The following is a 25,720-nucleotide window of genomic DNA, read 5'->3' as shown; positions in this document are numbered from 1 at the left end:
CAGCATGAGCTCATCTCCATGTCCTTAATTGCATCTGTCAACACCCTTTCTCCAAATAAGGTTACACTCACAGATGCTGGGGTCCACCAAAAGCCCCACCAGACCACCGTTCAGGACAGAGGCAGAGGGCGGGACCAGGACTGCCTGCCTGGGCAGGGCTCTCTTCTGGGGCAGACACGCACTCTGTCTGCTGAGCTCGGGACTGTTCCCCCCAGTCCCAGTGCAGAGCAGGAGCCCATAAGCGCGCGAGGAGGAATGGGAAGGGGACGCGAGTGGACCTCACGGCCCTCCGACGAGGTGCCCGGGAAACCTGCCTGGGTCCGGGTCCGACCCTTCTGCTCCAAGCCCGTAACACAAGTCACTGAGTGTGGGTCAGGGGCCCCATGAAGGCTCCTCCGTGCAGCCACTCGGAAGGCCAAAGGGACATGCGTGCAAAGCAGGTCTTGACTTCGCTCTGAGACGGAGACCCGAGGTGGCTTTGCTGTGCTGGGCGGGCCGGGGGGGCAGACATGGGTGCTGGGACCCAGTCCGGAGCTTGCTCTGGCCCGACGGCAAGCTGGAAATGGGTCAAGCAGGGATGCCAGGATGGGGTCAGGATCCCTGGCTCTCTTCAGCCAGACGCATGGGGACCCCTGCCACCTGCCAGAGCTCCTGCCCCAGGCACGGGAGGGCTCCCGGTGGCTCTGCCTCAAGCCCCAAGCCCCTGCCCCATACACTGCCCGGGCCCCAGGGGTTCCCGGGAGAGCCAAGGGGTCTCCTCGCCTGTCCCAGACCCAGGGCTTGACCGGACAGGAGCAGCCGTCCAGCGCGACCCCACGGGGCCGGCTGCGTGGGCCCCGCACGGGGATTGTCACTTCCATCAGCAACAAAGTAAACGTGTTTTCGTTCCTCTCGCCCTGGAGAAACGGCCGCCGTGGGCGAGGGAGCCCAGAAGGACAGGCTCTCTCTGAAGGAAATCCCACAGGTGCCCAGCCTGGGCGGGGGGACGCTGAGGGCGACAGGCCCGGGCCTCCCCTCACTCTGCATCCCATGTCCCGCCCGTGAGAGGGCGCTGCTGTCCCCTGCACCTGCTGGCCAGTCCACAGAGAAGCCAGCTGTCCCATGCAGCGTGGCCGCTAGAGCCCGGCCAAGGGCTTTACAGGCGCCAAAGGCTCTCTTCATTACTGTCCTTCATTATTGATTACTGATCTGGGGGTCAGGCGGGACCATTCTCTGTGCCAATACGGGGGCCACCTCAAGCGCAGCCAGGAGACCAGCTTGCCCCTTCCTATGTCCCACTTGCGAGGCTGCAGGTGTGTCGAGACCCCGTGAGCGCCTCAGAGCTCGCCGGCAGACCAGGTGCTGGGCCTGGTCCCTCCCTCCAGTCCCTGAGTCCAGGCAGGGGACGGCGGTGCTGATGGGCTGGACGGTGGGCTCTGGCGCTTGTGGGAGTATGCGGCAGGGATGAGGGTCTCGGCCTCACCTGTGCTCACGGATCCCAGAGGCGCTCCTTGAGTCTCAGAGCGCCCGTCTGGTCTGGCTGAGAAATGAGGTCTGGTCACACCGTTCCCCCAGCGAGGACCTGCACAGTCCCCTTGGACTTGTCACTGAGGCAGGCACCTCTGCCTCGGCCACCACTACGGTCCCTGAGCCAGCCCCGGCCTGGGGTTTCCAGGACCGGGGGTCCACGTGCGGGAGCACGGTGAGGCACCAACAGCTTTGTCTGCCACCAGAGAGAAAGAAGGTCGTCCCTGCCCGGAGCCGCAGCTTCCCCGAGACCAAGCCCCCCGCAGGCAGGTCTGCAGCTGATGTCTCACTCCGCGCAGCCCCCGGCGCTTAGCAGGAGGGCTCTGAGGCGTGTCGCTGCGCGTGGCCGCTGGGCAGCCACTCTGAGCCCGGGGCTGGCGGGGGAGACGGCCGCAGGCTGCACACGTGGGCAGCTGGACGTGAATTTCCACAAGGACGCGGATCCGGGGAGGCTGGACGGGGAGGCTCAGGCTGGAAGTACTGGACCCTGAAAGCTTTCACAGCAGATGGCCCCAGACCTGGGCATCCACAGCCCAGGGCCAGGCCTCAGTCTGTAGGGGCTCCCCGAGGGCCACTGCAGAGCTGAGAGGCACCGCCCGAGGGCAGCCCCACATGGGTGCCCAGGACGCTGCCCCAAGCTAATTTGAAAGAGGCCTGGAGGGGCGCCTGGGTGGCTCAGTGGGTTAAGCCTCTGCCTTCGGCTCAGGTCATGATCTCAGGGTCCTGGGATCGAGTCCCGCATCGGGCTCGCTGCTCAGCGAGGAGCCTGCTTCCTCCTCTCTCTCTGCCTGCCTCTCTGCCTACTTGCGATCTGTCTCTGCCAAAGAAATAAATAAAATATTTTTTAAAAAGAGAGAAAAGAAAGAGTCCTGGATCCTTCCTCGGGGTCCAAGGAGAGATGTTGTCCCAGACCACCTGGTTCTGGCTCCTGAACAAAGCCATCAGCCATGTTTTGTGTCCTGGGCCCCTGGCTCTGTGGCCAGTGCAGGACCCCCCAGCCCCCAGCCCCGTGTTGCTCACTGTGCAGCATCCGATGGTCCCAGCACAGCCCTGGGATCGCCCAAAGTCCCCAGCACCTACAAGCCCAAACGGCCCGTCTGGCTCTTTGCACCCCTCCCAGGGCTCCCTATGAGGACAAGGAAGAGCAACATCGACTTACGAGCAGTGTGAGCTGGAACAGCAGGGAGGACTTCCTGGAGGAAGGGGTGAGCAGTTTTGAGTCTGGGAAAGTAGGTGGATCACTGCGGCCGTGTTCTCCCAGCTCTGATCCAGCGGCAGGGAGGGCTCCTTGAATTTGTGCCCTCACCTCCCTCCAGATGCCCACATTCCCCCACTTGCTCAGCTGGGTCCGGGGCGCCTCCTCCACGAAGCCCTCCATCCGTCAGCCTCACAGCTAATGTGCCCCGTCCCTGTGCTCTGCTTCCTCGCTGGGTCACAAGGGCAGAGCTGGACAAGGCCGCTCTGACCGCCGATGGGACCCTCAAGCCCCGAAGCTCAGCTCAGGGGCGGCCGCTCAGACGGCCCCCCCGCCAGTGAGTGGAGCTTCCGTTCCCAACAGGCCACTCCTGCGGATTTTTACTGTCTGGTTTCTAAAAATGGCAGAGGGCTCATTTTTCAACGTCCCCTCTGTGAGGCGGTTTCCATTTCACACTTGAAGCCGTTTGTGGCTCTAACTGCCGGCCACAGCTGGGCCCACACTTGCACGTGGGCCGGGTGAGCTCTCTGCGGCAGACGACCTCTGTTCTCCGGTCCACCTCTGCGCATGAGTCACGGGCGGGGAGTGGTCAGGTCAGACGGCGCAAGGCCTGCAGGAAGGCAGGCGTGAGCCCTCCTCAGCCTCCACGTCCCCAGGGACCCCTGTCCAGGTCCCCACCCAGGCACAGCCCAGGGGGCAGGCCCTGCCCAAGTCCAGCCACTGGGAGCCGTGCCCAGCAGCCCTGGCGGTGTTCGGGGCGACCGGCCGGGAGATGGGTGGCCGTGCGTCCGGCAGGGAGGGGAGGGCAGGCTAGTCAGGAGGGATGGTGGTGGTGGTGCCTGGCGAGGGAGAGAGCCCGGCGTCCCAGCCCGAGGCCCCTCCAGCCTCCCTGCCCTGGTCCCGTGGCTATGAGGACAAGCGGCCATCGAGGGCCTGAGAGACTTGGGCACCCTCTCTGGGCCTCAGCGAGGCAGCCGAGCCCTCAGCTTCCTCCCCTACAGGCAGGGGTGGGGGGCAGGCCTCACCCACCGGTCGGGCCCCAGGCCTTGGTGTGAGGCTGGGAGGTTGTGGTTGTGGGGGCGAAAGCAACAGGAAAGGCTGTGAGGGCCAGAGGGCTCAGCCCAAGGGTGTTGCTCCTCAGCCTCCTCCAGCACTGGTGCCGGGCGGCTGACGAACGCGGGGACGTCCACGAGCCCCGCATGGGATCCGAGCTCAGCCCAGCGGGCCGTGCCCAGGGGAGGGGCAGCAGCAGGATCTCAGCCCCCGTGGCCGTGGGGAGGGTGACCCGGGATGTGTGTCTCCGGCAAACCAGGCAGGGTGCCCCCCACGTGCCAGGGAGGGGGCCCCAGTACACCCTAAACTAGGGTTCAGGTCTCCGTTGGTTTGGGACCCTTGCTCTGGCAGGCTGTGGACGGCCCCCGGGCTGCTCCCTGCCGCTGGCAGCCGTGAGGGCGCTGCTGGGAGAGAGAGCGCGAACCTCCTTCTGGGTCCCTGCTCCCGTGCTTCGGGGCGCACGCCCGGACTGGAATCGCTGGGCCACGTTGTCGTCCTTTTCATTTGCTATTAATTTTTTTTAAGATTTTATTGATTTATTTGAGAGAGAGATGGCAAGAGCAGGAACACAAGCCGGGGGGGCAGGAGAGGGGGAAGCAGGCTCCCCGCCGAGCAGGGAACCCGATGCGGGGCTCCATCCCAGGACCCCGGGATCATGACCTGAGCTGAAGGCAGGTGCTTAACGACTGAGCCCCCCAGTGCCCCCATTTATTATTAATTTTTGAGGACCTGCCCACTGTTTGCATAGAAACCACATGCTCAGGAAGGGACAGGGCCTGCCATCGTGTGGATCAGCTCAGCTGGCTGGGTCACGCGGCCTCCACAGAAGGTCGGACGTGGTTGGGGTGTGGGCCCCTGGCTCCCTCCGACTGTCCAGACTCACGGGTAGGTCACCAGCCCTTGGTCCGCGTCCGTACCACTGCGGAGAGCCTCCCCAAGGCTGCCTGCTCTGTGCCAGGCAGTGGACGAGGAGGGCCGGAGTGTCCTTGGGGAGGCCATAGCTCGTCCTGCTCCCAGGGCACGGCCATGGCTGAGGGCAGGGGAGCCCCAGGCCTGTGCCAGCGCCCCTCACAGCCTCCCGTGGTTGAAGGAAGGGAGGTCAAACAGAGGCCCGAGCAGTCCACCCCTGTCCACCCCCACGTTCCCTCATCCAGCTCTCCTGCCCCTCCTGGCTCTGTCTCCCAGCCTGTCGGGGTCACCGTGGGGCAGCCCGGGGACCACGCTGACAGCCTTGTGGAAGGGACCTCTGGCGGCTTTCAGGTTCCAGAACGTTCTCTGGTGAGAAGTCACCGGAGACGTTGGGAGGACTTGTCGCATCGCTGCCGAGAGGCGTGGCACCCCAGGCGAGGAGAGAAACACATCATGAATATTCACGCAGGCATTGGACTCGCAAATTCCAAGTAATTTAAATGTCACAACCAGCGTGTGGAAAGATCTGTCAGAGGAAATGAATCTTGATCACTAGTCATAACAGGGACGCGGCCTCCTCGGACGTCCGCCGGCGGCCGGCCAGGGGCTCCGTCACAGTCCCAGCTCTGGGGGGATGTCGTTAATGCTGATTAGGGGAGGCGAGCGCTGGCTCCCGGGGGGCGCGGTTGGGTGCCCTGCGTCCCTCTGCGCCGTCCCTCAGGCTGTTCCGGCATCCCCAGCAGCGGAGAGAGGCTGCCGCTGTCTCCTCGCCGAGGACGCAGGCAGGCAGCTCCGGGCAGGAGGCCACCACGCTCAGAGAGCCACTCGGCCTGGGGCCTCCGCGGGCGCGGGGCGTTCCGAGCTGGCTGCGCAGATGGGACCGTGGCCAGCTGCCGCGGACCTGTTGACGCAGGAAAGCCCTGTGGCTGCCCCCACGGTCATTCATCCTAGTTTTCAGAGCTAACTTGACCTCACAGCCACCCTCTGGCGGGGGCTCCTGGGACTGTCCCCACTGATGGGGCAGGAGACTTCCGACGGGGATGCTGTGGGCCAGACACCCTGCCATGAGTCTGCGCTGATCCCCGGCACCCTGTCCTTGGGGCTTAGTTCATTTCTGAGATGGGGGTGACGGGGCAGACAAGAGGGTGCCGCCCCCGGCCACGCCCTGTGGGCCTCCCACCCCGTGGAACCCGTGGCGCACTTGGCCCCGGTCCCTCACGCTCGGGAGCAGCTGCAGGGGGCTGCAGAGCGGGCCTGTGCCGTTTCCGGAAAGCGTGGCCTCAGACGCAGGTGGTCCGGCGTCTCCCTGACAAGCTCACTGCGTTTCGCGAAGGGGCTTCCTGCCCCTTTGTTCTTGTAGGAGGGCTTCAGTTCCTGGCACAACGCTTTCATGGGCCGTTTTAAATGTCCCGTGCACACGTCCTGTTTTGGGGGGAGCTGGGGGCCGGGGGGCTGTGCGTCTCTCTCCCCCATCCTCGAAATCATCTGCTGAAGCTCTAACTGCCCCCTCCTCCTGGGGGGCGGACGGTGTCAGAAGGGGACCCCCAGCAGGTGAGCAGGCTGTGGGCACGGTTAGCGCCGCTTTCCCAAGACGCCGGAGGGTCGCCTCGTCCCCCGTCCGCCCCGTGAGGGCACAAGTGGCGGCCGTCTGCAGCCAGAACCCTGTCTCGGCCCCCGGCACCCAGAGCTGTGAGAAGCGCTGTGCTGTGTGTGAACCTCTCGGGCTGGGCCCTTAGTCACAGGGACGCGAGCGGACAGCCCCTCATCTCTGGTTCATTCACGCAGGAAGCCCTCAGGGGCTCACCGGGCCAGGCTCTGCCCCCACGCGGCCGGCTGCGAGTGGGGACGGCGACGCGCCCGTGTTCAGCGCAGCAGCTGCGGGCCGGCCGGAGCAACGCCGGCCCTCGCTCCCGCCTGGTGCTCCGGCCACACCGGCCGGCTCGCCAGGGCGCCCAGGGGAGAGGACGAGCCTGCCGCCGTCTGTGCCGGAGAGGTCAGCCTGTTCACACCTGGAGCTCTGAGCAGTCCGGCACCCGCCAGCCCCCGGCAGGTACGCAGGTCGCCCTCACGGCGGCTGGTGGCAGAGGTGGACGCACCGGGGCAGCGCCAGACGGGAACGGCCGGAGCCTCTGCCCTCCACGGCGGCTCACGGAGGTTCAGCTCGGTCCCCAGTCGGCAACCAAGACCCGGCGTTGCTCGAAATGCTCCCAAGTGTACAAATGTACAAATGTACAAATGTACAAATGTACAAATTAGTCTTTTGACAAACACCTTATTAGGAAGGAGATAAAACTCCCTTCGCGGCTGGAGGGACAATGCAGCGGGAGCGGCCCTGGGATGAGAGGCCGGCTCCGGAAGCAGCCTCCCCACAGGCTGAGTGGACTCCGCGGGCGGCCTCCGTCCTGCGCGGGGGACAGTGACCCCACGCCCCATGCTTCCCAGGTAGGCCAGCGCTGGCACAGCTCCGTTGGCAGACGTACAACTACTCAGAGCCACTCTGTCCATCTGCTCCGTCCAGTCTGTCCCTCCGCTCCGCCCATCTGCCGTAGCTGCTCTGTCTGTCCACTCCATCCGTTGCTCCGTCCGTCCGCTCTAGCCGCTCTGACAGAGACCAGGCACCTCTCAACAGCGGACGTGTGCGCCTCACAGCTCCGGACGCTGAGGTCCACGACAGGAACGCAGTGGCAAGAGCCCAACTCCCCGATCGCGATGGTGGCCTCTCGCCGTGTCTGCACGCAGTGGACGGGGCGTAGCAGCTCCTGGGGTCTCTGTGACGACAGCTCCCGTCCTGTCCCGTCCCGTGACCGAGTCACCCCCGAAGGCCTCACCTCCTTACACCACGTCCTGGGAGCGTGAGCCCAGCCTGGGAAGCTGGGGACACACCGTTCAGTCTGTGGCAGGATCGCCCCCCGGTCGCGTGAGGCGAGCGCACCCCTAAGGCTGGCGTCGGGGTGAAGGGGGACGTGCACGGGACGCACGGGCCGGGAGTGCGCAGCGGGGAGGCGCTGCCCGAGAACCGGCATCCCAGCGATCCCTGTTTCGGGTTCGGTTTCATCGTCGGGGATCCGGTCTACGCGCCAGACTTGGCCGCCGTGTTCGACCGCCATCCGGACCGCAGAGCCTCGCCCGCAGCCAGCAGAAACCAGCATGGCCACGACAGCCCACGTACTCGCCGGGGAAAGTCTGTTCTGAAACACGGCGCTTCCGCGGCAGACTGAGGTTCCGGAGGCGGCGGCTCTGCTCAGAATCCCGAGGGCCACGGACGAAGGCGGGAGGCCGAGGCGTCCAGCCCCGCACCGTCGTGAGACATTTCCGCGCTCGAGTGACTTCCCTGGTTCTGCATGAGCCGAAGCAAAACAGGAACCTGTATGGGAGCTCAGCGCACACACACACACAGACACACACACACTCAGACACTCATGCACATACAGGCACGCGAATGCCCAAGAAGCCAGCTGAAGCAGGAACCAGCGCTGGCTGATTGCAGGGATGGAGGGACGAGGCCCCTGAGCCGCCAGCCCCGCACAGCCCTCACGGGACCAGGCGCCCCCGCCCCACCCGGCAGCCAGGGCCTCCCCCGTCTGTTTTTGCACTTGAGTCTGAGCCCCAACAGAGAGCTGGTTCTCCTCTTTTGAGGCTGAAGGACGCGCTGCTGCTTCTTCAAGAAGTCAGAGCCGTGGAGGAGCCTCTCTTCACGGGAAATGAAACCGTCCCGGTCCTCCTGCGCACCCGTCACCCAGCTCCGTGGCACCGCCAGGGGCAACACACCACAGCCCTCATGAGTCGCCTTTACAAAACGCCAGGTTCTGGGCAGGACGGCCCACCCGCGGTACATGCGGGTCCCAGGGCTCTCCCTGCCTCCTTGGGGCGTCTCGTCGGCACCGGCAGGTGTATTTTCCTTTCTCAAGGGGTGTTTCTCTCCAAAGAGAAAATGTCATGGTGCGGCCCATGACTCAGGGAGCACACGGTGCATCCACCAGCTTCTGCCGCGGCGCAGGACAGCCCACGGCCGTTGGCTCCAGCAGGGACACCGCCTGTCTCCTCCAGGCGGCAGCTGGGTTGGCTCAGCCGGTCTGAGCTGGGCGCAGGTCTGCGTCTGCTGTCATCTGGCGGCTCCACCGGCCGGGGTGAGCCCGAGACGGCCTCACTCTCCTGTCTCAGTTTGGGGCTGGCTCTTGCCTGGACCTCGCTGTCCAGGAGACAAATCAGGGTTTCCGCACATTGTGGCAGCCACATTCTGGGGGAATGAGAGCGGGAAATGTGAGCCTGGCTCAGAAGGCTGCATTTCCACGGCACGTCCCAGGTCCCAGCCAGGCCAGCAAGGGGGCGGGCCACAGACTCCCTGTCTCTGTGGGAGGAGCGGCCAGACATGTTGCAAAAGGTGTGTGTCCAGGCTGCGGGACACCATCAGCCGTCTTGGAGGACCCTCCTGCACGGGCCACCAGAAGGCGAGTTCATGACAGTCTTGGTAGTGGAGGGACCCATGACAGTGCCCCATGGCCTGGCCCCAACCGCAAGGCTAGGGCCACCAGTGACAATTAAGGCGAACTCTCAGGAGCCCTGGAGGTCCCGAGGATGGCAAAGGTGCTGGTGAGCAAGTGTGCCACCTCGGGGCATATGGGGACTGGTGGCAGCTGGTCTGGGGACAGAGCAGGCATGGGGTTTGTGCACGTTGGTCAGACACGTTGGTCAGATGTCCCACAGCCCAGAGGGTGGCCTCCAAGGTGTTGTTCCAGTTGTAGGAACGTTCTTTCTCTGCTCAGTTCCCGAAAAGCTGTGGGTTTTCCCAGCAGTTTCTGGTCAATGAGACTTTGTCTCCAGGTGGCTGAGTTCACTGGGATAACAGCAGACCGGCCGTAAGAAGCTGAGACCCCCGGCACTGACCCCCGGGCTGACCACTGCACGGTGACCACATTGGCACCTTCGAGCGTAGTCTGCCCACTGGCCCGGCCGGCGCAGGAAGCAGGTGCACCCGGAGGCTGTGGCCTTGCCAGAGCGAGCCGAGAAAACTCCTCTGACCGTGTAGGGCTGGATCGACAGCAGCAGATCGCCCCGAAGGGTAAATGCCCCAGACCTCTGCACACCAGGGACGGGGTTCCCAGAGCCCGCAGCGAGCCCCCGCGTCAACAGCTGTAGATCTGCGGCAGCGGCAGCGGGCGCGGGACCGGATCCGGGGCAGCCGCAGCCCGTCGGGGTGTCCGGCGCGCGTGGCCGTGGCAGACGAAGGCAGTGCGTTCGCCCCTCTGCCCACCTCTGCCCGCACCTTCCCGCCCGCCCGGGCTTGGCGGGAGGGCACCTCCGAGAACCCCAGGCTGCGTTTTCTCTGACTCCACCAGAGCAGGACAAACCCTGTTTCACCAACGCCTCGTGCGGGAGTTGCTGCGGGGACGGACGCTGACAGCCCGCAGACGGCTCTGAGGGAAGGCCTCCGGGAAGACCAGGGAAAGCCAGGGCGTGAGACGTCGCACGAGAAAGAGCCTTGCCTCGTCGCGGAGGCCGAGGGGGCCGTGGGGGGAGCCTCTAGCCTGGGAGGACATGCGAGTTGAGACGCCGCGTGGGGGTTACTAAAGCGGGAGGAGACGCGCCTCCGAGGAGCCACTGTGCAGCCTGAGAAGCCAAGAGTCTCCCTGGGGTCCCTCCTGGGCTCACGCTGACTGCCTCCTGCCTGCCACTGTCCCCACACCCGCCCCTCCCTGGGTCCTGCCTCAGCCCCCCAGTTTCTCCCAACTGTCTGCTGCACCGTCCCCGTGGGCACCGCTCTCTGGGACCGGGTCCCTCCTTGCCCCCCGGCTCTACCCGGTTCTTCACCCCCTCCTCTTGCTTCTGCGACAGCCTTTCGTAATGCGACCCCTACCCAGCCCCCGTGGGCCTGAGGCCCACCTCCTCGCCCCCGTCCGTGCCCCTCATCTCTCGGGGCTCTGCATGAAGATTCCTCCTCCAGAGAACGGCCCCTTGTCTCCACGGACGGCCTCATGCTCGCCGAGTCGTGCACGTTCCGCGTCCTCTGCACCCGCCTCAGTCGGCGCACACTGCCTTGCACCAGCAGATGCTCCGTGAACGCTCGTGAAGGTCAGATAAGGAGGACCTGGGCACCTGGTGCAGAGGACGGAGGGTAGGCTGCTAAACCGGGGGACATAGGTGGACACAAGGGAGGGTGCAGCCCTAGGTGCTGAGACATCGCAAGCGCAGACGCCAGGGCAGGACGTGGGGCTGCCCCAGGCTGGGGCTCCGGAGCTGGGAAGGAGCTGCTGTCCTGGGCCTGTGTCCAGCTGACGGCCTGAGTCCCAGGGAGGCCCCGCTCACAGCCTGGACCCCTCACACCACTTTGGTGGCCGCTGTGCTCCTACAAGAGAAAGGGCTGCCGGTTCCCCGAGCGCAATACCGGGAAATCTCGGCAAACCCTCCCACTGCCTGTCTCTGCTCTCGGGAGCGAGGCCTCCCTGGAGCCCAATAGCCCCTCTGGCCCTCGGGCTCGGAGCACCACCCACGGCAGAGGTCCACGGCCCAGGGCGGCGGGGTCCTTCCAGCAAACCACCCCTCTGACCACCGGAGCTGGAGGCCACAGACCACATTTGTCCTGGTCCTCAATTCATTTCCAGCCTGGACCGTCCCCGTTCCTGAGGACCAGCATCTTCAAGATGGACCAGCCCACCCCCTGCTTTACCGGCAAGAAGCAGGCCCGGCCTGAGAATAGATGAGCTCAGGCCGTTGGGCCCAAATCCTGGCTGCTTTGCTCTTTGGTACCTAGAATCAGAGAGCTGGGCCCGTCACCGCAGTGGCCGGCTCTCGCACAGAGTGCGGCGTGTCTCGGGTCCATCAGGCCTCTTTACTTTCAGAGTCCACGAAAGGAGGGAAGCAGAGTGAGGCCCCATTGGTCACATGGTCGTGTTCTCTCGGGGATGGAAGGAGGAATGGTCATCGGGGACCCTGCTCTGGGGTAACCGGGCGGCGAGCGCTCCTGCCTAGCTGAGGACTACAACCCTCGCTGAGTGGGGCTGGGGGGAGCCGTGGCAGGGGACCCCGCCACCGTCTCTGAGGTCACAGCTGCCCTGGGTGGAGGCCCCAGTGGCCACCTGGCAGGGAGAGAGTGAAGCATCGCCGCTGGGAGGGAAGCCAGAGAACAGGGTCCTCGCCGGGCCCCTAGTTGGGCTTGGGGTGTGGGTGGCCCCTTCTGGCCCTCCTCCCTCACACCGGCCAACCCACTCCGGGTCCACCATAATCAGATTCACCTAAAGCAGGGACAGAGCGTTAATTCTATTGAAAGGAGCTGGGTACAGACCAGATGTCCACGGGAGCAGTGACCAACTCTGCCGGGGGACAGTAATTTGAAATTGGGAAGGAACAGGATATTTGCTGAACTGCCCACACAATTACATGGCGAGAAAACACTGAAGGTCATGGGGTGCAGGTCCATCTGCTGGCGACGCCGGGAGCACAGAGAATAGGGCGGATGTGGAGATGGTCCCCCGCCAAGCCCTGGCTGTGCACGGCTCTCCTGACCCCGCTGCTGAGGTGCCGTGGACGCCTCTCCTGCTCTGGCTCGGACTCCCATCCCCACAGCACAGGAGCTCCCCGTCTCACAGAACACCCCCAGACACAGATGAGGGATCTGCTGAACTGCCTTGACAACCACTCGCGCCAGCATCCACGCGTGGCCCCCCACCCCACCTGGGTCTTGAGGGGGACCAGGTCCCACGTTTTCCTGGCATGGAGCAGAGCTTCGATGCCCCAGGGTTCTGTCAAAGGCACATGCAAAATCCCCAGGACGATCTGCAGACTTGGCACGACGTGTAATCCCTTGGAGTCTAATTAATTCCCTGCACATTAGAAAAACGCATACTAAAGGCTTAGCAAACCTGATCAAATCAGCAACTGTTTGACTTCTTACGAACTGGGAGCCACCCCACAAGACAGACTTGGTCACCACAAGAACACCGTTGCCGTCACGGTGTGAGGGGCGGGGATGGGCAGGGAGGGACGAGAACCGGGCACGCCTCACATGCTCCATGGTCTCTGCGTGTCAGGTGACCACCAAGGCACCCTCCTGTCCCCTCGCAGGCACAGAAGTGGGACCACGCCGCAGGGTTGGCCAGCCATGCACCTGCTCGCTGCTCACTACTCTGCCGCCCTTGTCAACCTGTGTGCTGCTACTTAGCAGATGATTTGAACATTCTCTTGGGCTTTTTAACCAACAGATATTTGAAAACATGGCAAACAGGCCTTCAGCCCACAGCCCTGACAGCTTGCCGCACTGCACAGATGGCTTCCGTGTGGTTTCGAGAGGCGCCGGCTCGACCGAGAGGCAGCTCGCCACCCCAGCTGCTGTGGAGGCTAACGAGCCCCCAGCTCTGAGCCAGGGCCAGGCCTCGCGTGCCCCTCCTGTGTACTCTCGGGGAGGGGCCATCCTGCTCCTCCTGGAGGAAGGCACAGGCCTATTGGGAAGCAGTTTCCCTAATCTGATTGAGGGTCTCCCGGCAGCCCAGCTGGAGCCAGCGCGGCAGCACAGCCGGGGGCAGACAGGATGCGGCTCGGTGCGGGGGGCCGGGGGGGGGTCCTCCAGATTCACTCCCAGACTGCAGGGCTGCGGCTGCAGGAGGGGCGGGCAGGGTGGGGGCAGACCTCCCACACAGGTCACACAGGTTACAGGGGCGCCCCTGCCCCTCATCAGGAAGAGACGGGGTGGAGCATTCCTGAGGGTGCCTGCTCCTAGCTGGCTTGGGGTCTCCCCGAGTCCTCCCTACCCCAGCCCAGCCCAGGTCCACCCACCGCAGACCATGACCTCTGGTTAGCCCACCCCTGTCCCCAGAGCAGTCACCGGCTTCGGCGTCGCTGTCCATGGTGCTGAAGCCCCAGCTTCCTGGGCTGAATCATTCCCTCCCTGGGAGTCCCCAGTAAGTCTGGTCCCTCCTCTCCCAGAAGATCCAAGCCCTAGGGGACCACGCGGACCATGGTGGAGCCAAAGGGAGAGCGAGGAAAGGAGAGAGAAATGGACAGAGGTTCGGCCCGGAGGGATCAGCAAGGAGTCATGAGTTTTGGACTGGAAATTGTTCTCAGAAATCCGTACTCACCCCAAAACAGTGTCCTCCCTGGGCAGTTGAGGACAGGGTTTGTGTCCAGCAAAGTTTCACGGATGAAGATAGAGTGGCCGCCTGCTAGTCCGGCCATTGCCCAAACCCAGGGGATGCACGTTCCTTCCATGCACTCCCTGCCTGCGAGGTGGCCCGTGAGGCGGGAGGTGAGTGCGGCAGCTGTGGGTCGCACAGGGTCTGGGCGCGTAGTTGGGTCTGGGCCGCGGCTTCTGTAAAGTGAGAACACCGACAGAGTCCAGCTCGTCCATCCAGTGTGCGTATTCGATGAAGGACGTGCGGGGCACTGAGCTTGCTGTCCGGCTCGCGACAAGCTCTCCGTCCATGCTTAGCTGACGGCTGTGTGTCACCTGGAAGGGGAAGTTGGAGGCGCTCACAGTGTCCTTGTTACATCTGCTTACTAGAGCTGGCAGTGTGGGAAGGATGGTGGTCGGTGAGCTCTGTGGCCGGAAGCAGACTCCTGAGCTGTGGAGTCCTCCTCCCTGGGTGGCCCTGCAGACACTAAACGTGACTCATGTGGCCTCTCCAGGTCACACACCCCATCCTCTTCCACCTGTGGGCTCAGACATGTCCACAGCTCCTCCCCAGAAGCCCAAGCCTGGGGCCAGCGCTGACCCACAGTGCAGTGTGCAGCTCAACACTGGTCTGTCTTGTTTCCCAGATGTGTGTCCATGGGAAGGTGTCCTTGTTGGGTGGTGGGTCCCAGCAGTGTCTGCAGCGTCAAGGTGCTTGTTGGATGAGGAATGGAAGATTCTGGGCTGTGTCACCTCGAAGGACCCTTTTCCTGTCTTCGGTCCACCCCTGAAGTGAGGACATACCCACTGAGCTCCGGTCCCTTGTGCCTCGGACCCTTCCCGGTCCTGGGGTGGGAGCATGCGGGATTTCCATGTGACCATGCGGGCAAGGACCCCAGGCCCCTGTCACGGACGCACACGTAGGAGAAGCAAACCACGTGTCCCACTGATTCCTGTGCCTTCTGTTCAGGAGGGCACGACAGGCGCCTCCCAGCCCTCCCCCCAGGTCAGCCCATAGTGGCCTCCATTGGGGTCCCCGTGGGAACCGCCTCCTTACTCCGCACTGGCTGCTCTGGGCTTGCTTTCTTGGCTCAACTAGCGTCCCGGCCCCACGCCCGGTCGGACTCATTCCTGACGCCAGCAGAGCAGCTCCTGGTGTGGATGCACCGTGGCTCACTGGATGGCCGAAGGGTGGGCTCTGGTGCTCTTGTTGGGTTTTTGCTGCTCTGAGGGGTGGTGACACGCCAGGACTCTGGAATGACTCCCATCACTGTCCCTGCTCTCAGCAGCACCAGAAGAAGGAACCTGGTGCGTGTTTGCTCGTGTGACACGATTGCTGGGTCTGAGGAGGGGTTCTGTTCCACCTGGGGACCGACTGCAGGCTGGAGGCCACCCCCCTGAGCCCGGGCCTGGCGGCAGCCGCTCACCTGCCAAGCCAGCTGAGGAGGTCCCAGCACTGTCTCCGTTGGGGAGTTTGGACAAGAAGCTGAACCACCGGGATTCATGCCTTTCCCCTCACTACAGGCTGGTTGTTGAGCCTGGAAGCAGTGTGAGCCCAGGGCTCAGCTCTTTATTTAAACACACGGGGTGAAGTAGAGAGAAACAGGCCACTGTACTACACAAAAGATGGTTCTGCAGAGGAAGTGAGCAGTGGGCGTAGGTGGTTTGAAGGCAGAAGGAGAGGAGCCTCATTGACGAACCCCCTCGCAGACGGAGGGCCCCGGGGCCGGGCTCGGCTCCCTGCACCCCCCGCCTGCTGCGTGCGTCCCGCAGTACTGGGGGTCAGCCCTCCCTTCCGGCAGACCTTCTGTCCCTAAAGGCAGATTTCCTCTTTATTGCTTCCCGGTTCCACTCCGTCCCCTCACCCGATGACCAGTGCTGGAGCCAGAGACCAGCCCCGAGTCCGCAGACAGGGCCGGCCGTGCCAATGTCTCGGGCATGCTGGCGCAGTCCCACACTGAGCACCTCCCCACCTGCTTCCTCGGCTCTCCCAGTAACAGCCCGGGCACCCCTGAGTACGGACCGCGCTCACAGCACTGAGCCGAGTGCGCATACTATCCCCTTTAGAAATGAGAAAGCCGGGTCCCGGGGGCCATTCGGGAAGTGCCCAAAGCCACAGCTCACCGGCCAGTGAGCCAGGTCTGTCTGAGACCAAGGTCCACACCCCAGCCAGGCGCCCTTGCTTCCCCGAGGCCAGCCCGCCTCAGGAGTTTCCAGCTCGGGCCTGGGCTTCGGAGCCCAGAGGCCGGGCAAGGAAGGAGGGAGGCAGGAGGCCTCCACAGTCCTGGCCTGGCGCTCAGAAGAGCTGTCCTTCCCCCATCAGTCGGAGCTGGCCAAGCGGTCAGTCAGGGCCATGGGGGATGAGGACAGGCTCCGGCCTAGGGGTCTCTGGAGGCTCCGGGTCCACCTCAAAGCCGCAGAGGGAGACGGGGAGGGGCCAGGGACGGGCACACCTGCAGGTGCGGTGGGACAAGAATTTCTCCTGGGTCCGAGAGAATGTTTCTTTCCATCATTGATTTTTTACAGCAAAACTTTATAGCAGCGCCGGGATGACTTTATTTCCCAAATTCCGACAGCTGAATGTCTGTGATGAGAGTAGGCTTTCCACGATTCTCCTGGTGGTCGCCTGGCTTTGATTTCTACATTTTCATCTTCACTGGGGGGTCTCTGAGCTACGGGACAAGCTTCGAGACCCCATTCGGATGGTCCTAAGGGGAGTAAAGAAGCCTTTATCTCACTGAGGAAGAACTAGAAGTTTGGCAGCGGCGGCCAGCGGCTGGATCCCGGAGCTCGAGCAATGCCCTGGGTGTCCTCCTCCCCCTCGGGCTGGGTTCTTCCGGGCCGGGCTCCTTACGGGCTGGGAAAATGGTACCAAATCTGACAAAGGCATCTTCCCTCTCTGCCGCGGGCTCAGCAGGACAAAGAGGTCGTGGCTCCTTCCTGAATTAAAGGCCTGCTGGAGGGTGGGCCACCGGGTAGAGGGGTGGGCGGTTTCAGAGAAGCAGCGGGGAGGTCCCGGGAAGGGGACAGAGGCTTTCTGGCCGTCACCCACCCGCTCCCGCCTGCTTAGATGCCGCACTTGGCCTCGTCGGGAGCCATTTCTGGCCTCTGCTGCGCCGCCCATCTCTTTGTCCGTTTATCTGTGCCAAATTGTTCTCGCAAATTCTCTGTTTCATGGATGGGGTTGTTGATAAGTGGGTGGTAAGTTGACGGTACTGACCCATCGCTGTTCCTTTCCAGAACTTTCCTGGTCGCTATTACATTATGTCTCTATTTGAATTTTAGAATCAGCCAGTCTGTCCCCAGGTCTTCTGTGTTATTGGGACAAATGCGTGGGCCAGGCCCGGCGCCCATCTTTTGTCCGCCTGCCTGGGGAGGCCCCGGCTTCCCGCACCCGAGCCCTCCTGCCCTCCTGTGCTGACAGGACAGCATCCCCAGAGATTGTCCACGAGGCTCACGAGACGTGGTCCTGTTGGCTCATGGTGAGAGGGTGGGCTGCTCCCCGTTCCCAGAACCAGGTGGCAGGAAGGAGCCCCCAACCACGCTGCAAGCTTTGGCAAGAGAAGGCAAGCCCCAAGGTCATGTGTGCCCCCCAGGGCTTCCACAGCCAGTTGCAGTCTCGGTCTCCAGGCTGGAGGGGTGGGGTACTCGGGGAAAGACCCCTGCCCTCTAGCAGCTGGCGCTGGCCTGAGCCCGCGATCAGGGCAGGCCTGCTGGTCAGGCCGCTCCTCGGCCCGGCCTTCAGCAGCAAGGGCCTGGACCCCTTCCAATGGGGAATCCATGGGGGCCTCCGAACAGACCCCAGAGGCCCCCGAGCTGGGCCCTGCCCACTGCTTACACCCCCACTGGCCCTTGGAGGTGGCCGTGTTTACCGCCTGTGCTCAGCGGGGTTTGGTATCTCAATGTTTTGACATTTAAAATCTGTGTTGGATACATTCGTTCTGTTTAAATTGTGCCAGGCCGAGGTGAGTCACAGGGAATTAGTCTGTCTCCTGGGCCCAGAGCCGACGTCCTGCTGCACCCCGGCCCGGCTTCCAGCCCAGGAGCAGACCCAGAAACCTTCCTGGAGTGGCCTCTCTGCCCCTGTCACCTCCCCACCATCCTGCGGAAGGTGGGTTCCAAACAGCAGAGCTGGGAAGGGGCCCCACCGGGGAGCTGCCCCCCGGCTCGGCAGACACAGGAGAGAAGGGTGCCGGCGTGGGAGCTGTCAGGAACCCGGGGGCCTTTCTCTGGCCTGTGTGTCCTCCCGTTCAGCAGGGCCTTGTTCCAGTGGAACTGGAGCTGACCCTCAGGCCACTGCCTCCTGGGAGGTCTCGTGGCCTCCCGGGTGGGGCCTAGAGCACTGTGAGGGTGGGCAGGCTCTCTGCAGGTCTGAGCTGGAGGTCTCAGCTGGCGTCTGCTCAACGGAGCAGGCATGGGAGTCTGCCCTGTTCTGGACAGACGCCCGACCGCCAGGAGGTCCCAGAGGAAAGCTGCCCGCAGCCAGGGCGGCCGCTGGGTCTGGCTGGGCTCTGCTGTGTGAGCAGGACAGAGGTGCGGCCGTCCTCACCCTGGGGAGACCGTCTCCGTTGAACGATTGAGGGTCCTCGGGCTGCAGGCAAACCCGGTTAGGGGTGGCAAGAGGGGCCGCCTGGAGCCCATGGAGGCCCCGTGCAGACCCCTGGAACTTGCCAGGGAGTCAGAGCTGCCAGGCCGGAGCCAGTGCAGGCGGCCTCTCCAAGGACAGCCAAAAGCCTCTGTGAAGGTGAAGCTCAAAGGGAGCCCACAGAGCAGCTTGGCAGGGCCTGGGACGCGCCCCTGTGACGCCCCTGGCAGGCGAGGTCACCTGGCCCCTGCCCGGAGCAAGGGGCCACAAAACCTGCCCTGGGAGGTGATGCCAGTTTTAGGACCAGCCCCAGGGGATACCTGTTCCCCGTCACCCACCACGGCCACCCTTCAGAGGGGCTGCAGGGATTGGTCTTAGCCTGGTGTCCTGGAAGGGCCCGGTCAAGTGTAGCCCAGCCTCTAGGACTGTTCAGGGCTCAGCTTCCCCGGATACAAATGACGTGGAAGTTAGAGGTGCTCGTGAGAATCTCTTTTCGAGGAGCTGAGGGGCCGTGGGTGGGGCAGGAGAAGGGTCTCGCCTGTTTGTCCAAACATGCACTGTCCGTATACGGGAGGGCTGCTGGGCTTGGCCATCCTGGAGGACAGCCCGGGGCTCGGGGACTGCAACCATGACGCGTTGTGTCCTGACCTGGGAACATCGAGCCCAGCCCTTCACCACAGAGTTCGTGCCCCGCACTGCCGGTAGGCTGAGCCCTGTGCGGAGGGGTTTGCCGACGTGGCAGACGGTCTGGGAACCCTTCTGAGCCCGGGGTGGGTGGGAAGCCAGTCTGCCCCGGAAGACCAAGCACCTTCCATACTCCAGGTCCCAGCCTGGTGGGGCAGAGGGCTGGTGGTGTCCCGTCCACACCAGCCTGACCGCTGTCCTTCCCTGCCTCCGCGCAGATCAACACCTTCATGTCCTTCGTGTTTCCCATGGTGGTCATCTCCATCCTGAACACCATCATCGCCAACAAGCTGACCGTCATGGTCCGCCAGGCCGCTGAGCAGGGCCAGGTGTGCACGGTGGGGGACCAGCACAGCTCCTTCAGCATGTCCGTCGAGCCTGGCAGGATCCAAGCCCTGCAGCACGGCGTCCGGGTCTTACGTATGTAACCTCTGGGCCCTTAGGGATGGGTGGCAGCCGGGGGCCAGCAGAGCAGCAAGCCTCACGCCCCCAAACAGGGCCGAGTTTGAGACCGCGGCAACGGAGCAGCCCCAGCAGACTCAGAGCCTGACTGCACCCACTCATCTGCCCGCCACCACCCAGCCATCTTGGTCCACCATCCGCCCACCCACCAGCGGGTCTGTCCACCCAGCCATCCCTCCGTCCACTCGTCCATCTGTCCATCCATCTCTCCCTTCTTCTGTCCGTCCATCCATTGACCCATCACCCATTAACCGTCCGTCCATCCTATCACTCAGCCATTCACCGATTCCCAAGGCTCCCGAGCACGGACTCAGGGTCAGGCCACTTGCTCTCACAGCCGTGGGGCGCAGAGGTGTGGGTTACCGTGTGTGCCGAGAGCCCGATGCCGGCTGGAGAGACCTGAAGTGCAACCCCCCGGACGGCGGCCTGCACTCTAATAAGGAAGCCTGAAGACCAGCCCTTACAAAGGCCCCAAGCCAGCCCCCTTCACAGGAGAGCGCAGGGTTGAGCTTGCGCTCTTGCAGGTCGTGGTGCTCCCTGTGGGGGTCCCTGGGCCTGGCTCGTGCCCAGAGGCGGCATCCTTGAGGAGGGCTCTTTCTCAAAACACCCCGCCCCCCAGTCCCTACTGCTGAAGCAGCCCCACCCAACCCAGCCCCCACCCCGACACCGACCACCTACCTCGTGCTTCCCAGCAGCCCTCCCAAATGCTGTCATCCTGACCCCAGCAGACGGCCACCTGCCCCGCAGCAGCCACTGTTTCTTGGAAGAGTCCCAGAGCTGCACCATCCAGTAGGAATATGACCCAGACCCCACACACAATTGTAAATGCTCTAGTAACCACATGGTTTAAAGAAGAAATAGATAAAAATCATTTACATAATTAATTTGGGCTAATATTTCCAAAGTCTTGTCATTTCGGCATTAGTCATAGTAATAGTATAAGAGCGTTCCTCAGCCCACAGTAACCTTGCGGCCAGTGACCAACAGGCTGTGTCTAGGGGTCAGCAACACCGCCTTCGCTTCCGCTGTGTCAGGGACAGGCTTCCTGGAACATTCCAGTGCCGCCGACCCATCTCCTGCCGCCAACAGGTGGCCCTCCCATCATGGGGTCTCCCCCAGGCCAGGTCTCCTGGGCCAGATGGGTCAGGGCAGCCGCCAAGGGGCCCGGGCCCCCAAACCAAGCACCTGCTGCAGGTTCCCCCCATGTCCCAAGATGAGGATACACCATGTCCAGGACGAGCTTCTCTTGGCACCAGGACAGCCCAGCCAGCCCCGGGTTCTCCCAAGTGGCTTTTTTATTGCTTTCTTTTTCACTGTGGTGGAATGCACCTAGCACGCGATTTGCGGTCTGGACCGTCTGTAAGTGTCCGTTCAGTGGCATTACATACGTTCATGCCATCGGTCTCCAGAACATTTTCATCTTACCAAATGGAAACTCTGTCCCCGTAAAGCACTAACTCCCCGGTCACTCTTCCCCAAAGCCTGACAACCACCCCCTCCTCTCTGTCTCTATGAATTCGGCCACTCGAGGGGCCGAGGTAAGTGGGATCATCTTTTTATGCCTGGTTTATGTCTCTGAGCACAATGTCCTTACCGTTTGCCCAAGTCGTGGCAGGTGGCAGAATGTCCTTTCTTTTTAAGGCTGCTCATACTCCAGGGTCCGGACACACTGCGTTTACCCGCCGGGTGCATGGACACCTGGGCTGCTTCCGCCTTTTGGCCATCGTGAACAGTGCCACAGGCGTACAAACATTGGGTTGAGTCCCTGCTTTCAATGCCTTGGGGATTATACCCAAGGGCAGAATTGTTGGCTCATAGAGTAATTCTATTTTAATTTTTTGGAAGAACTGCCATACTATTTCCCAAAGTGGGTATTTTGGATACCTGCCGGACGTCCGAAGTGGACATTGCATTTTGCATTACCACCAACCCTGCAGAAAGGCTCTCATTTCTCCACATCCACACCAAAAATCACCATTTTCTCAGACTGTAGGCGTTGGTTTGTTTTATAGAGCCATGGTGGGTGTGAGATGGTACCTCATTGTGGTTCGGGTTTGGATTCGTCACAGGGTGAGTGATGAGCACGTTCCCATGTGCTGAGTAACCACTTGTGTGTCTTTGGGAAAATGTCTGTTCAAGTCCTTTGCCCATTTTTATTTATTTTTTTAAAAAGATTTTATTTATTTACTTGACAGAGATCACAAGTAGGCAGAGAGGCAGGCAGAGAGAGAGGGGGAAGCAGGCTCCCCGCTGAGCGGGGAGCCCAACGCAGGACTCAATCCCAGGACCCCCGGATCAATGACCTGAGCTGAAGGCAGAGGCTTTAACCCACCGAGCCACCCTGGTGCCCTTTGCCCATTTTTAAACACATAATTGGGTTGTTTCATTTTTGCTGTTGCCTTTTCATGCTCTGTGTGTCCTGGATGTTAATCCCCAATCAGATGTGTGATGCAGTGTTCTTTCCTGTTCTGTGCATTAACTTTGCACTCTGTTGCCTGTGTCCTTTGGTCCTAAGCACTCACTGCTGGACTCAGTGTTGTCAAATTGGTGCCCATCATTTTGCTCCAAGAATTTTGTACTCTTTGCTACATTTAGATCTTTGATCCATTTTGAGCTAATTCTGTATATGGTGTGAGGTAGGGGTCCAGTTTCCTTCTTCCGCACATGGCTGTCCCGTTTCCCCAGTATTGTTTCTGGCACAGTGGTCTGGGCAGCCTTGTAGGAAATCGTCTGCCCATATTAGTGAGGGTTATTTCTGGGCTCTCTGTCCCATGGTCTCTGTGTCTGTCTTCAGGCCGATGTCCCACTGTTCCAACCACTGCAGTTTGGTGGTGGGTTTTGAAACCGAGACATGAGAGTCTCCAGCTTCACTCTTCTCCCTCGAGTTGTCTCAGGGGTCCCTCAAGTCTCCCCGTGGATCTTAAGACAGGTTTTTCTTTTCAGCAGGAAACACCGTCAGCATTTTGAGAGAGGTGGCAGAGTCTGTGTTAGCTGCGGGTGACATTTTAACCGTGTTCAGTCTTCTGTGCGCAGAATAGGACCCATGTCTCTCTGTGTCTCAGGGGCCGTGGTCATCGCCTTCGTGGTCTGCTGGCTGCCCTACCACGTGCGGCGGCTCATGTTCTGCTACATTTCCGATAAGCAGTGGACCCCGTGAGTACCGGGAGCCTGGGGCAGAGCGGGGAGCCTTGGGCTGGGAGCAGCTCATCCCGCGGGTTGGCATGGGAGGTGGGGCTGCTGAACAGAGAAGCTCAGGACAAGGGTGCAGGTCAGGGGTTCCCACGGGTTCGTGGTGTGGCCGCAGATGGGCGGGGGAAGGAAGGAAGACCACGGAGGGATAGATGCCACGGGACAGGTTATAGCAGAAAAGGAAAGCAGCCCCTAAGAGAGGGGGAATGAGACAAGTTTAGAGACGTCTGGAGAGCAACAGGAAGGGCTGGCTCTGCTGTGGGGGGGGGGGGGGGGCGGGACAGCTATGTGGGCGCCCTAGACCACCTCCACGCTGGGAAAGTTGCCAGGAGGACTCCCTGGACTCCCTGGACTCTGTGCCCTGTCGTACCCCAAAGACACACGGCAAATCAGTAAAAGGAAAAGCCTACAGAGGGGTCCGGGAGACCAGGCACAGCGTCCAGAACCCCCTCCCGGCTATCTGCCCCGGAACGAGCTGAGACCACGTGTGAAATGCTGTCTCCCGGGAAGCTCGCCAGAGGCCCGGCACCCAGGGCGTCTGCTGGGGGTGGTCATGGGGGCACCCCTGGCTAGCGGGGGCCCAAATCCCAGACTCCCGGCAGGAAGGAGCTGCTCAGCATCAACCCCGCTGTTGGCACAGACAGTTTAGGCCCGGAGAGCCCCACCTCTCAGGACGGAGAATCCCTGAAATCCACGCTCCCGGACAGCGGCGAGGCTAGCATGGCCAGCAGGCCCCTCTGAGACGGCAGCCCTGGGCCCACCATGTGAGCTTTTCTCTGTGCAGCTCAGAGCCCAGGGTGCAGGTTCTTTACAGTGACGCGGAGCTGGCAGGGAGGGCAGATTGAGGGCAGAGGAGGAGAAGGGCAGGGAGCAGAGCCCCAAGGTAAAGGGTTCTTGAAACTCAGGGCTGCCTGCTCGGAAAGTGGTGAGGGAGTGAGATGCCTGTGAGTGGAGGCAGGCAAGCTGAGGGAAAGTTATGCAGCTGCCCAGGAGGCAAGGATGGGGTTCCTGCCCTGGCTGTTCGGTGGAAGCTGGGGACCAGCACGCCCTACAGCCCAGGCGTGCCAGGATTCTGCACAAGGAAGGGCAGCCCAGGTGCCATGCAGGGAGAGGTGGAGACGGGCCCGGCAGGGCTGCCACAACCCAGCTGCACCGACTGGTGCCAGCAGGAATGTGGGCAGAACTTCCAACTTCTCCAGAGAAGCCAGAACCTGAAATTTATTATGAAACATCCGCACGTCAAAACATTTACAAGGAGTTTTTACGATTCTTGTCCCAAGCCAGCGAGGGTCCGCGGCTGCGAGGCCGTGCAGGCCTGAGAGCCTCTCCCTCGTCCCCGCAGGTTCCTCTACGACGTCTACCACTACTTATACATGCTGACCAACGCGCTCTTCTACGCCGGCTCTGCCGTCAACCCCATCCTCTACAACCTGGTCTCCGCCAGCTTCCGCCAGGCCTTTCTGTCCACACTGGCCTGCCTCTGCCCGCTGTGGGGACGCAGGAGGAAGAGGCCGGCCTTCTCGAGGAAGACCAACAGTGTGTCCAGCAACCACACCTTCTCCAGCAACGCCACTCGGGAGACGCTCTATTAGAGCCGGGGTGGGGCCCAAGGAGGGGCCAGGAGAGCCAGGGAGGGGTGGCCACTGGGCCTCCCTGCCCCCCACCCCCAGAGCTGGAAGGCGGCTCAGCGGAGGCCTAGGACCTGGCGCCCACCCCCAGAGGCCCCATCTCTTTCAGCGTCTCCATCAGCACCCCGCACCCCTCCCTCCACACCTCTTTGAAAGCCAGGAGAGATCGCTCCTCTCCCAGATCCAGAAAGGGCCTCTAATCAGAAGAAATTAGTGGTGGCTGAGAGTCAGACTCCTTTGTTCCCACACCGCTGGGTGTCAGGACAGAAATGAAAGGCACAGGCCAGGCTGGGCAGACACGGGGAGGCAGCGGCCCCGAGAGGCCAGGGCGCCGGGAGGAGGCTGGCTGGTGGGGCTGCCACCGCCCTCCGCAAGGAGAGGGGCGCGGGATGGCAGGGATCCGGACCCCCACCTCTCCAAGGGCGATTCTTAGGAAGCTTTGGTATGCCCCGAAGGACAGCACAGGGGTCCCGTGGGTCAGCCACTGGCCAGACCCAGGCCTCCCCCTCCTCCCTGCCAAGACGGCCAGGCTCTACCCAGACGCCCGCCCACTGGGAGCTGGCCTGCATGTCTGCTTGGCTTGGCAGGGGCGAGGTCAGTCTTGCCTCCTGGTACCTGCCGCGCATCCCAAGCCAGGCCGTGTGTGTGCCCCGGCTGCATGGGTGAGCTTCCTGAGGGGAAGGGCAGGCTCCCTGAAGAACAGAGGCCATGGCCGGGTCCCAGAGGGAGGCCATTGGTAGGGACTAGGCCACAGGTGAGGGGGAGGGGCCGTGGGTCCAGGCAGCTCCCTGGGCCAGCAGCCAGCATCATTTGTCACGGCCCCAGGCCCCAGGCCGCAGCCCCAGGCACCCGGGAAGGCAGGGGTCTCCTTGATCTGTAAGAGCTGGTCTCCAGACAGGACGGCCTCCTGGCCTTGCCCTAGAAGGTCCCCTGAGCCAGGGGGAGACAGATCCCAGAGGAGCTGCCCAGAACAGCGAAATGTCTGGAAAATGAAATGCAGGCTTTTTTAAAGTAGGTTCTCACTGCCCTGAAGGGGGACTGTTAGGCAGATGGCCGTGAGGCTCCCTGACTCAGGACACAAGAGGCCTGGTCCGAGGCCCGGGGCACCAGGACTCGATCCCCCACCCAAAAAATGGCAAGCTGGTAAGTCTCCATGGTGGCTTTGGATCTGGACCCCCGACTTGAACCCTACAGGATCCTTCTCCAAGCCACAGGACCTTTCCGGGCAGTCGGCTGAGCGCCAGTCCTTGGCCACGACCCAGGGGCCATCCGCAAGGGGAAGTAGGCCAGCCCAGACCTCACGCATGGGCACCTGCTCTGGGCAGGCGAGGGGGCCACTGGGCCCTGAGGGGCAGGCAGCGAGCGGCCACCAGTTGGGCAAAGGCTGAGGCGAGGCCCAGGCGGTGGGC

General features: G+C 62.6%; 1 protein-coding gene across 2 annotated transcripts in view; it reads left to right on the top strand.

Annotated features, from left to right (window-relative positions):
- Positions 1-24,535, top strand: part of NTSR1 (neurotensin receptor 1) — a 39,353-nt gene extending 14,818 nt beyond the window's left edge. Inside the window, exons 2-4 of one of the 2 annotated variants that reach the window (XM_032350108.1) lie at positions 19,251-19,452; positions 22,557-22,647; positions 24,026-24,535. In XM_032350108.1, coding sequence (XP_032205999.1) covers positions 19,251-19,452; positions 22,557-22,647; positions 24,026-24,275 — 543 coding nt within the window. In that variant the 3' untranslated portion in view covers positions 24,276-24,535. Of the gene's footprint in view, positions 1-19,250; positions 19,453-19,831; positions 20,161-22,556; positions 22,648-24,025 lie in introns of those variants that run through there. The other variant, XM_032350109.1, reaches the window with a different exon arrangement.
- The last annotated feature ends 1,185 nt before the right edge of the window (positions 24,536-25,720 follow it).

Source organism: Mustela erminea, chromosome 7, assembly GCF_009829155.1.
Source record: "Mustela erminea isolate mMusErm1 chromosome 7, mMusErm1.Pri, whole genome shotgun sequence".
Classification (NCBI taxonomy): Eukaryota; Metazoa; Chordata; class Mammalia; order Carnivora; family Mustelidae; genus Mustela; species Mustela erminea.
The sequence above is the reverse complement of the archived record's forward strand: the minus strand, read 5'-3'. Positions and strand labels throughout refer to the sequence as shown.